The 11,706-nt window shown below is 62.0% G+C and overlaps 2 protein-coding genes across 3 annotated transcripts; both read right to left on the reverse strand.

Moving 5' to 3' along the window:
* Nucleotides 1-448: 448 nt before the first annotated feature.
* On the reverse strand, nt 449-6,540 carry SCARF1 (scavenger receptor class F member 1). Its single transcript, XM_069033535.1, has 11 exons — nt 6,307-6,540; nt 5,594-5,655; nt 5,211-5,312; nt 4,575-5,100; nt 3,913-4,131; nt 3,701-3,829; nt 3,501-3,604; nt 3,186-3,297; nt 2,984-3,108; nt 2,702-2,839; nt 449-2,384 (listed from the first exon to the last, which is right to left on the reverse strand). Exons 1-11 carry the CDS (start codon nt 6,399-6,401, stop codon nt 1,378-1,380), a joined length of 2,619 nt encoding a protein of 872 aa, XP_068889636.1. The 5' UTR covers nt 6,402-6,540; the 3' UTR covers nt 449-1,377.
* A 669-nt stretch (nt 6,541-7,209) lies between these two features.
* RILP (Rab interacting lysosomal protein) lies at nt 7,210-11,655 on the reverse strand. Of its 2 annotated transcripts, none has more exons than XM_069033027.1 (8): nt 11,370-11,655; nt 10,672-10,795; nt 10,098-10,330; nt 9,747-9,938; nt 9,176-9,339; nt 8,943-9,065; nt 8,475-8,558; nt 7,210-8,156 (listed from the first exon to the last, which is right to left on the reverse strand). In XM_069033027.1, exons 1-8 carry the CDS (start codon nt 11,604-11,606, stop codon nt 8,000-8,002), a joined length of 1,314 nt encoding a protein of 437 aa, XP_068889128.1. In that variant the 5' UTR covers nt 11,607-11,655; the 3' UTR covers nt 7,210-7,999. The 2 variants fall into 2 exon arrangements, with proteins under 2 accessions (XP_068889128.1, XP_068889129.1); XM_069033028.1 differs by having other exon boundaries at nt 10,098-10,219; nt 11,370-11,653.
* Nucleotides 11,656-11,706: the final 51 nt, after the last annotated feature.

Here is an 11,706-nt window from a genome sequence, read left to right on the forward strand (position 1 = left end):
CCGTGGGGATTTGGTGCCTTGTGCTGTGCAGAAGCACCCACAGAAAGCAAAAGTGAAAAAGCAAAACCCACTGTGTTTTCTGAAACACCCCAAAGCCTGAACCCCAGCCAAACAGTGCTGGACCAGAAGGATGCACGTGGAGCTCTGCACATGATGTGTGAGGTGCAGGCTGCAGAAGAGGGGCTCTGGACATTCACAGCCCACTCACATTGCCCCTGCACTCCAGTCTTGGGCTCTGCACAGGGCTCAGCTCAGTGAGTGAGAATTCAGAATTCAACAGAGCCAGAAAATTTTTTTAAATCCCCCAAAACGGAAAGCCTAAGGCTGCTGACAGTTTCCACACTCTGGAGAATATTCCTGGTTGTGTCTTTGCCTCAGAGGGTGGCTGGGAAACCCATCTCCTGAAGGGCATTTAATTTTCATTCCGAGGCTTTCACGCCACACGAAATAACAGAAAAAATACACAAAAACCTTTTACTACTTAGATACATCTAAAACCAGATCACTCTGCAAATCCTCTTTGGCATCTCAACCGCCTTTACAGCAGGAATGAGGCGTGGGAGGTGGCAGGAACTTAGGGCACCCGTGGAAATCCCATTTTCCGGGCAACTTCCATCCTTATCAGCACGGCGCCAGGTGCACAGGTTGATGGTCCCTGCCCAGCTTCCATGTTTGCACAACTGCAGCTTGGAACTGTGTGGAGTTTAAAATGCTGTCACTACACCCTGTGTCCTGCCACGAGCTTTTCCACACGGAAGCAAAGGCAGCCAGGGCCTGCCACAGAAGCCAGAGCCACACAGATAAACCCCCGCAGACCCAGATACCCTTTGAGATAAGCAGCTAAAATTAATTTTCTCTGAAGCTGCTTGTGACAGCCCATCATCTCTCCTCAGCCCAGCTCCACGAAATAATCCCCTTCAGCGAGAAGCACCTTTACAGCAAGAGGCTCCGAGCTGTATCACTGGAATTGGGACAGGGAAAGGTGAAAACCGATGGGGTGGGACTGGATTTTAATGCAGGCATTTCCCAGCTGAGCACTCAGCAGCCCTACACTGGCTGTGCCCCTAGTGGCGACAGGGACTTGAGGGTGCCACCACAGCATCCAGAGCATCGCTGTCCCCTGTCCCCTGGGGCTGTGCAGACACAAATGGGGCTACTGGGGCAGCGGGGAGCAGAAAACAGCCCTCAAGCACCACAACCCCACAGGCTGCCCCTGCTGTGGCTCCAGCGAGGGTCCAGAGCAGCCACACAGGACGGAGGACAGGGACGGGATCACCAGGAAGGCTCGATGCTTCTCCAGTTCACAGCGCGGAGTGGCTGTGGCTGCGCTCGGAGGAGCCCCGTGGCTCCCGCGGCCCCAGCCCGGGCGGCGGTGGCTCAGGTGGCCGGAGGGGTGGCCGGCAGCTCTTTGCCGGGGCCGGAGGGCGAATCAGCACCGCTGCTGGCCACGTTCTCGTATTTCGGCTCTTCCTCCGCGGCAGCCTCTCCCTTCCTTTCGAGGCTGCCAACTAACTCAGGGCTTTTGCCCTTCTCTGTGGCACCTGCGGCTTCGCTGGCCCCGTCCTGGGCACCGGTGTTTTTTGACGAGAGAGATGCAAGGAGGAGGGACAGTCTCTTTGCAGCGGGATGCTGGTGCTTGCCAGGGGCTGACTCGGCAGGAGCCCCCGGGACACTCTCCCTCTGCTTGGAGCTGTTCTCCGAGTCCCTGCGCTGCGCCAGAGCCCGGCGAGGAGGTTTCTGGATGGCCTCCATGCTCCTCCTCACCTTGGGCTCCTCCTTCGCAGCCCACTTGCCCTTCTGCAAGCTGCCCAGACGCTTCAGCACCGCCTGGACCGGTCCCTCGCCAGTCCCCTCCGCCTTGGGGTCCTGCCCGGCCGTTCCCACCATCATGTAGATCGTGGTGACGTTGGGCTCCTTCCCCTTGGCTTCCCAGCTGCCGGATTTCGCAGCCGCTTCCAGCGCCTCCACTCTCTGGGCTACGTGCCTGGTGCTGGACACTACCCTGCGGCGTCCCCCCGGGGTGGCCCGAGGCGATGGCCGGTGGCTTTCGTCCCCCTTGCTGAGGGGCTCGGGGTTCTCATAGCAATCGCTGGCCGGGCGCTCGCTGGGGGGCTCGGCCGCCACATCCCCCGGCGGTGGGGTCAGCCTGGACGGGCCCCACGGGGCTTTGGGCTTCCGGCTGGGGCTGGGGGTCTCGGCCGCCCCGAATTTCGTCCCCTCGGCGAAGGACACAGAGGGTCGCTTGGCCTTGGCGATGCTGGAGGTGCGGGGGATGGCGAAGGGCTGCGAGACGTCCTCGGAGTCGAAGGCAGACGGGTCCGGGAGCGCCTCGCCTGGGGGGGATGCTCCATCCTGCAGCTCAGCCCCGCCCAGCAGCGGGATGCCTGTGGGACAAGGTGACACGTGTTACGGCTGCCAGAGCTGCCACCGTGCCCGGGGACATAACTGGGGACACTGGGACAGGAGCTGATGCAACAGCATTGTGCCTGGGATCGTTTCCCAGGGAGGAGGTTGTGAAATGGGGTTGTCCCACTGGGCACGTCCCATGGCACGAGGCCAGACACAGACCTGCAGACAGGGAAACAAGGGTTTGGAAATAAACACGGTCTGTGCCAAGCACACCTCCCTGGGAAGGCCAGGATTGACCCCGGCGGCCCAGAGGTGATCAGAGAGGAGGAGGAGGAGCAGCCATGGGCGTCACCTTCTCTGGGAGGGACGGAATACTCGGGTCCCTCGTTGTCAGTGTCGAAGGAGGAGAAGGAGCTGTCTGAAACCCACGCAGACGATGGTGGCTCGATGAAGCTGGGGTTGAAGGGGATTTCTGTGTCGTGATGGGAAACTGGGGAGGAGAAGACACCCAGCTGAGCTTGGGCACCCTGGGGTACTTGGGGGAGAGGGGTTTCAGGCTCTCCCCCAATAGTGACACTGAAGAGAGGGCAGGGTGACCTTCTGGTAGTGCTGTTGGCAGCTGTGCTTTTCTTACCCGTGACTTTGGGAAGTTTCGAGCCACCCAGGTTAAAGCAGGGCATCAGGGCACTGAGGTTTGCCAGCACCCCCTGCACGCGGTGCTTCATCCTGGCCAGCACATCATCGTCCGGCATAGCCGCCCTGCAGAGCAGAGATGGACATCAAGGGACATGGGAGGTGGGGTTTTATGTCAAAGGCTGAAAAATATGAAAAAATACCTGTCTCTGGCATCTGCTGGGCCGGCTCCACAGCAGCAGCAGGCAACACAGAGCAGCAGCAGCAGGAGAGGGACGAGGATGGCGGCTGCAAGGGCTCTGTGGTCCTTCAGACCTGTGTGAGGAGATGGGTTGAGTCTGGCGTGTCCTGTGGCTGTGATGCCCGTAGAACAGCCCTGCACGGAGAGCACAGGAGCTGATAACTCCTAGCGAGGCCAGGAGGCACTAGGATGCATCCCAGGCTCCCAGCACCTTCCCCAGTGAGGATGCGACCATCCTTTGCCCAGTGCCGAGGAGTAAATGTGAGGTTGATCTTACTCAGCACACAGTCCCCCTGCACAGGGTCGCAGGTCCCCCAGGAGCACTGGCAGGGTGAGGAACAATTCACTCCGAAATACCCCTCAGGACAGGTGTCATTGCAGCTGGAAGAGAGAGGAAAGGAGGGAAATGCCCCAGAGAGAGCGAAGCTCCAGCCCTGCCCCACTCCCAGTGTTATCCCAGTGTTTTCCTGGCCTTACCTGTCTCCCCAGTAGCCTGCCTGGCAGATGCAAACTCCTGTCACAGGGTCACAGCTCCCTGAAACACACTCGGGGCAGAGGAACTGGCAGCCGTCACCAAAGGTGCCCACGGGGCAGGAGCTGTTGCAGCTACCAAAACAGAGCAAAGCATCAGTGACTGCACCCTGCAGCAGGGACACCCACAGGGACTGGTGGCCTCACCCTGGGCATACCTGGGTCCTGTCCAGCCAGGATCACAGCGCAGGCAGGACCCAGTCTGGGGGTCACAGGGCTCCCCATGCTGGCAGTGGGGACACGCCTGGAGGCAGCCGTCCCCATGGAATCCAGGAGCACAGGGATCCTTGCAGAGGGTCCCGTTCCAGCCGGGCTGGCAGGCCAGGCAGAAGCCATCCACGGGTGAGCAGGGCTGGCTGCGCTTGCAGCTCCCACAGCTGCGTGGGCAGAGAGGCATCGAGGTCACAGAAGCCACCCTTGTACCTCTAAGAAGCAGGTTTTGCCCCACAAAAAGCAGGTTTCACCCCACACAATCATTGAGCATCATTTTGGGCCAAGGGGAAATACGCAGGGGTGCCTAATGCTCTGTGGTAGCAAGAGGAGAGGAGGGCAGCAGAATCACAGAATGTTCTGAGTTGGGAGGTGCTGCTTTATCACCATGGGGAGCGGGACTAAAGACGACCAGATTTTAGGGTGACACTTTCTGCTGGCAATAGTGAAGTGTTTCTTTTGGGGCAACGCTGATGCTGCATCCGACCTGGGATGCCCAAACCTCCAGGACAGGTCTCCCTGCCCAACCAAAGGGACAGACACAAGCGCAGTGACTTCCCCCAAGATCTGACTGCAGCCCCGCTGGATCCCCCCTGCTCCCCCACCTCACCTGTGCACGCACTGAGATCCGTATTTCCCTGCCGGACAAGGGTCCCGGCAGCTCCTGCCCTGGTAGCCGGGCTCGCAGGTGCAGTGGCCGGTGAGGGGACTGCAGGAGCCGTGCCCGCAGTCGCAGCGCCGCTGGCACGCCGGTCCCCAGAAGCCAGCCAGGCACTCGCACTTGCCCGTCTCCTGCGCGCAGGGCGAGACGTTGCAGGAGCACTTGAAGCTGCACCTCCTGCCCCACCAGCCCGGCAGGCAGCGGCACAGCCCGCTCAGGGGGTCGCAGTGGGACGTGGAGGGGTTGCACTGGCATTGCTTCCTGCAGCTGGGTGCCCACCAGCCCGGCTCGCAGTGGCAGGCGCCGGTCAGGGGGTCGCAGCGGCCGTGGGGGCCGCACTGGCAGGAGAACTGGCAGAGCCCTCCCCAGTGGTTGGGGTCGCAGGTGCAGTGGCCGCTCACGGGGTCGCAGCGCCCGTTGGGGTGGCACGGGCAGCTCTGCTTGCAGTCGTGGCTCCAGTACTGCTCGGGGCAGCCTGCGGGGGGAAAGGACACAGCCAGGATGGGGAGAAGCCCGGCAGCCCCCCGAGCATCCAGCCGGCTTTAAAGGGGGATGGCAGAGGCTGAGCGTGGGGGGAACACTCACGGGAACTGCAGTCTGCTCCGAAGAAGCCGGGTTTGCAGCGGCAGAGCCCGGGTTTCAGGCACACCTCGCCCTCCCTGCAGGCGTCCTCCCCCTCGCACACGGCTGTCGGGACAGGAAAGGCACTCAGCACCCTCTGGCCTCCCCAGTCTGGCCGCTCACTCGCCTCCCGCAGGAACAGCATTCCCAGGGAAACCACCATCCCGCTTCCCACTCCATCCCTCTGGCTCAGCCGCAGCACCATCAGCAGCTTCGGGGGTCCCCACAGGGCAGGACCCCACTGGCACGGCTCGAACAGAGCTGCAGGGCTGCCCCCATCACTCTGAGGATCAGCCTGGATGAGCGTGGGGACCACGCTTCGGGATTCATCCCCATCCATCACTCACCGACCGTGCACTGCCTCCCGTCCTGCTTCCAGCCGGGACAGCACGCCGGGCCGGCCGGGAACCTGCGGGAGAGACCGGGGGGTGTCAGCCAGGGCGGGGGGGCCAGGGTGGCTTCATGGCCTCGGCCAAGGAGAAGCGATCCTCGCCCCAGTGCTGAGAAGGCGGCGCGGCCCCCAGGGCAACGCTCCGGAAGGAAACCAGCAGAATAGAAGGAAATTTAAGAGGCTGCAGCCCGAGTGGGCGGTGGGGCTGGCCTGCCCGGAGTGCTGGGAATGCCCTCATGGAGCCCGTGCCGGGGGTCCCATGCCCTGGGTGAGGCTCAAAGCTTTGCCAGCAGTGCAGAAATGAGGCACTGAATGAAGGCAGCGAAAGGCGTCACCGCTGGTGGGAGACAATGGCAGCCAATTCAGAGGACATCAGCTCCCAAAGCACTTTGGGGTTTGCTACACCCACAGTGAGTTTTGCCAAGGGTCCCGTATTGCCCCGTTGCCCTGTGCTCAGAAATGAGAAATAAACCCTGCAGAAGGGGTCTGGTGCCCCAAACACCCAGACGTGCCCAACCACGCTCCCCGGCATCACCCCAGCCTCTGTGCCCATCCTGTGCCAGGCTGCACATCTCTGTCCACGGAAGGAGAGACGGACAACACCCTGTGGGGCTGCTGAGAGGCCCCAGGAGATGGAGGGGCACAAGGGGGAACCCCCATGGCACCTACCTGCAGACATTGCTGCCCTCAGGGTCGAGCTCCTGGGCAGAGCTCTGCACCCACAGCCACAGCTGGAGGCAGAAGATGGGCCGGGCGCTCCCCATTCCAGCAGGGCACCAGGGCCCCCGTCCTGGTGGCTCCCCAGCCCCACGCTGGTGTCCTTCTGTCCCGTCTGTCCCGTCACTCCTGTGGTGCGGCCTCTTCCTCCCTCCAGCCTTGGGTTTCTTCCTGAGGAAACGTGGGAGGAGGCGCCCCGATCCAGACGTCAGGGGTGCGGCGGGGAGGGGGAGCAGGGAATGCTGCTGCACGGGCTATTTTTGGCCCTGGCTGCCACCCTATCACCAAAAAGGGGAATCCTGGGACTGGGCACAGCCACAGAGGGGCTGGTACCTGCCTGAATATCTCACCCACTCCCCCCGTGCCATCCACCATCGCCCCCAAAGCTGCTTTAGCCAACGTTCCCCCAACCCAAACAAGGCGTCCAGTGCCACCCCCTGCCTCAGCCACGAGTCACCCCATGGCACTGCCAGCCCCTAGCAGGGGCCCAGAGGAGGATCCCCATGTCCCCCATGGCAACACAGCCTGACCTATGTTGGCCTTTGAAGGGCTGCTGGCCACTGTCCCACCTTGACATCCCCAGGAGCTTTGTGTCAGCAGATGCACAGGAAACACCTTTTTCCTACCCGAGGCCGGCTCAGCCGGGGGGAGCTCCGGGTTGGAAGCACAGTGCTCCCCTTGCCCATGCAGGAATTAACTCCTCCATGCCCAGCACTGTGGGGTCACCCCCCTGGAGCTCCCTCCCCACCAAAAGGGGCTCAGGGCTCACAGCCATCAGTGGCTACACTGGAGAATAGTGAGGGAAATCCCAGAGCATCACTCAGCCCTTCCCAAGCAGAGGCTGCAGACAGAACCTCAGAGGAGAAGCAAAAGACTGATTTATTTCCAATTTAAAGGTAGAAAGTACCTGATCTGAGGGGACCGGCTCGCCCCCATGAACACAAGGATTGTTCCAGTCTGCCAGGTCCCAGTAGTGGCAGGAAGGGTCCCAGTACAAAACTGATTCACCTCATGCCTAAAAAGTGCAGGAGTGGCCCTGGTGGTGCTGGTCCTGATGGCTCCCAGCCACGGGAGCACGGGGACACCCAGTGCAGTGTGCTCAGCCCCTCCCAGCCATGTGGTGACCCCACGATACCCCAACTGGACCTTCACATTGCAGGGATTGGGGAGGTAGAGACAGAAAGGGGTGAGGTAAAACACCCCCACAGAGCAGGATGGGGGCAATGGAATCCTGGGCTGTGAGCAGAGGGGTTTGCAAAGAGCCACCAGTGGATGGGAAGATCCATGGATCCCTTCTGGGGTGTGGAACAGAAGAGGGTGCAGACTCCCACCATGCTGAGCTGCAAGCAGGGAGCAGTGGGGAGGGGGCACAGCTGTGAGGGACCCCCTGTAGTTAAGCCATGGGCACAGTGAAAGGGTGGCTGGTGGGCAGAGATGCCCAGAGGTGCTGAGCTGTCCCATGCCAGGCTGGCACCCCACATCCAAGTGTTCCAGTGGGTTTGCAGGAATCTGCCCACGCTGTGGCTTCGCCACCACCACGGCACGGGGAAGTGCCAGGGCTGCAATGCTGCTCTTGAAGCCACTGGAAGAAGAGGATCCAGGAAGTTCTGCTGCGAGGCCAGATCCTGCTCCTGCTCCCGTGGGGTCAGAGGGGTGCCATGGCTCTGTCAGGGGAGCTGGACCCTGCCTTGCTCTCTCTCTCTGGCTCCAGCTGCGTGTCCAGCGAGTCGATGATTTCCCAGGTTCCGGAGCAGCTGGATGTGGATGGGTCTTTGCTGCTGCCCTGATACCACAGCCCAAAACTGCAGAGAGAGCAGATAAGGGCTGTGGAGGAGAAGAACCTCCCCGGGGAGGATGTGGAATCCCAACCTCCCTCTGTGTTTGGTGGTGGCAGCAGGGGACAGCCTGGCTGTGGACCTGGGGAGCGTGGGGCACCCAGGACAAGGCAGATCCCCCAAAAACAACAACCCCTGTTTTGGGAGCATCCCTGCCAGCCCTGCACCAGCCTGCTGACTCTGTTCCCATCACATCCAAGCTCAACAGGTGCCAGGTCCCAGCCAAGCCCCAAACCTCTCTGCTGGCAGAGCCTCCCATCCCTGCCAGCACAGGAGCAAACTTACAAGCTCCTAATTTTGGATTCTGGAGGCTGAGCATCCACACAGTCTGTGCCATGACCTGGGAGCCAGGAGCCTTCCTCTTCATCGCTGCAGCACAAAGAAATGGAGGTAAACCTGCACTGAGCCACAGCAGCAAATGCTGGAGCCACTCTGGAGTTTGTCCAGGGCTCCCAGAGCCACCACCTCGCCTCCCTTTTGTCACATGCATGCAGGGACAAGTGGCATTTGGCCAGGCCATGCCTGACTGGTAACAGGGACACACAAGTTGCAGCACAAAGCCCAGCCCCTGTGGCACAGCTATGCCAGAGCAACCCATCAACCACAGACATCAAACCTTTGATCTCTGGAGGGAGGAGGCAGCTCTGGGCTTGGGGAAGTTCCTTTCCAGGGCATAACACACATGGAAACACTGGAGCAGGCCAGCCAGCACCCACCCTGCACAGGAGGATCCCAGCACCCAGCCTGACTCACCTGCTCGCCGACTCCTCTGCCGTTCCCAGCATTTTGGCTCTGATTTTTTTCCTCTGTTTTTTGATATTTGACTTCATTGCATCCAAGAAGAAGCTGGGAATTCTCTCCTCATTCAGCAGCTCCCTGGCAAAAAGCAGCCAGCTGGTTCACCAAGAGCCTGGGGAGGATTCTGCCCTGACTGTGGTGGGAGCAGCCTCTGATGGGCCGGGGGGGGCTGCAGGGACAGGACTCACCTCTGGTAATAGGCCAGTTCCTCCTGCACCAAAAACAGGTTGGTCTTCAGCTCGTTCCGCTCTTGCAGGATCTGCTGCAGCTCTTCCTTGGAGAAGCAGCAGTGAGCAGGGCTCCTGTCCCCATCCTGGTGCTGCAGCTCCTCTGAGGGTGACAGGGCTCCCTCCTGGAGGGGATGGAAAGAGTCAGCAGGCAAGCAGAGACCTCAAAACCCACACCCAAAGGCTGGGTGCACGTGCAGGCAGAAATGGAAAAGTCCCAGGAATGCCCCCATCTCAACCAGCAACCACTGCCCATCACCACAAGGGGCAAGCCCTCCTCATCCTCTGTGTCCCACTGAGTGTTAACTCCTATCACCTCATCTTGCTCCACCCGTAACAGTTTTTACAGACAAGGTGGGACTGGCATTGCAGACACCACACGGTTCAGTTTTCAGCTGTGGGGTTTCCTTGTGCAGCCCTGTCCGGCTGGCAGCCAGCAGGTCTGGGTGTGCCAAAAGCTCCACACAGGACTGGAAATGTGGGGTCAGCACTGGGGATGTCCAGCAGCAGCGAGGCCACAGCTCAGACTCACCACACCAGGCTCTGGGCGCCGGCTCTCCAGGCCTGTCCTGCTCCTCCTGCTCGTTTCCCTCTGGCTTTGCAGCATCGCAGCCTCCAGGTCTGACTTCTGCTCCAGAGCACTCTTGAGCTGGGCCTGCACCACGGCCACCTTGTGCCGCAGCTCCTCGTTCATGGCCATGAAGCGATGGAGCTGTTCCTGCAGCTGGAGGGCCCAGGGCAGCCAAAGGTGAGGCAGTGTCCCCACGCAGGGCCATCAGTGCCACCTGCCCTGGCAGGCTCAGCAGCTGTGACAGCCCCGGGGGGATATGACATGAAAGCAGGGCCCTGGGCACACCACACCCCTGAGCTCCCACGCCCTCACCGCCTCCGTGTCCCGGCTCTTGCAGACGATCTCGTGGGCCTGGGCACGAAGTTCATCCCTCTGCCTGTCCACCACCTCCTTCAGCCGCAGCATCACCTCCCGCTCCTTCCGTGCCGTGCTGTCTGAGACCAGACAGGGGTGGACAGGAATGAGAGTCCCCAGGGACTCCTCCAACCCCACAACACTACAAAGTTCCTCAGTGCTTCTGCAAAGTCTGACTTGCTCCTGGTAATCTCACAGTAGGAACAGTGGAAAGAAGGGAACCGAGAGTTTTAGACCATTCCTGATGCATCCCTGTGCTGGCACAGCAGCCCACACCCTGTGCCTGCCTCCACCACCCTCCTGGGGGCTTTCAAGGTGCTAGGAGGGTTTGGGATCCCTGTGATTTGCAAAACAAGGTAACACCTGTGCTCCCTGGTAGGACAGGTCTCCAAGGTGAGGGAAAGGAGAGCAGCATTCCAGGCTCCAGAGGAACAGGCTCAGCCCTGCACCCAGCCTGCCACTCCACAGGGACACCTTGTGGCATCGGGGAACCCCAAACTCACTGGGACACCCACCTTCCTGGGACACCCACCTTCCTGGGACTGGTTCTCTGCAAGCTGCCCCAGGAGCTGGCGGTTCTGCTCCTCCAGGCAGGCCAGGCGGCCGTGCAGGGCTCGCTCCCGGCGCTCAGCCTCCCACAGCCTCTGCTCCGGGTCCTGGGGGACGGGGACAGCTGGGTCAGAGCCACCCCGGTGGGCAGTGACAGCCAGGTCAGCCAGGGGTCAGCCAGGTCAGCGCTGTTCCAGTGGACGCTGACAGCCAGCTCAGGATTCCCAGGGGATGGGGGACAGTGGGGCCAGAGCCAGCACCCTGGAAAGGGGGACAGCTGGGTTTGAGCCATCCCGTGGGGGACAACTGGGCCAGACAGGTCGGAGCCATCCAAGGGGTGGGGGACAGCCGGATCAGATCAATACCAGAGGACAGGGACAGCGAGATCAGAGCCGTCCCAGGGGATGGGAACAGCGGGAACAGCCGGAACAGCCATCCCATGGGAGAAGGGAACAGCCACATCAGAGCCGTCCCAGGGGATGCAGGACAGCGGGGTCAGAGCCATCCCCTGGGAAAAGGGAGCAGCGGGGTCAAAGCCGGGTCCCCACGGGGAACGGGAACAAGCCGGCTCGGAGCCGTGCCGCGCCAGCCCCATGCCCTGGGCAAGGCGAAGAGCCGGCTGGGCGCCGTCCCCACGGCCACTCCTGCGGGGACACGCGTGGCTCCCGGACCCCCGCTCACCTCCGCCTCCTGCGGCCCGGCCGGCGCTGCCGGCGCCTCCCCCTCAGCGCCCGGCGGGGCCACCAGCGCCTCCAGCAGCTCCAGCAGCCGCACCACGGGCGGCACCAGCCCGGCCACGGCGTCGGGCCCGAAGCGGGCGGAGAGGCGGCGCAGCTCGGCGCCCAGGGCCCCCGCCATGCGATAAATGTGCGGCGGGGCCAGGCGGCCCGGCGGCGTTCGCCACAGCGGCTCCGCCATCGCCCCGCGCCGCGCACGCTCCGCCCGGCCCGGCCCGCCCCGTCCGGGGCCGCCCCCGAGGCGGGACCGCCCCGGCACCTCACGGGCAGCGCTCCCGTTG

Source organism: Aphelocoma coerulescens, chromosome 19 (genome assembly GCF_041296385.1).
Source record: "Aphelocoma coerulescens isolate FSJ_1873_10779 chromosome 19, UR_Acoe_1.0, whole genome shotgun sequence".
Classification (NCBI taxonomy): Eukaryota; Metazoa; Chordata; class Aves; order Passeriformes; family Corvidae; genus Aphelocoma; species Aphelocoma coerulescens.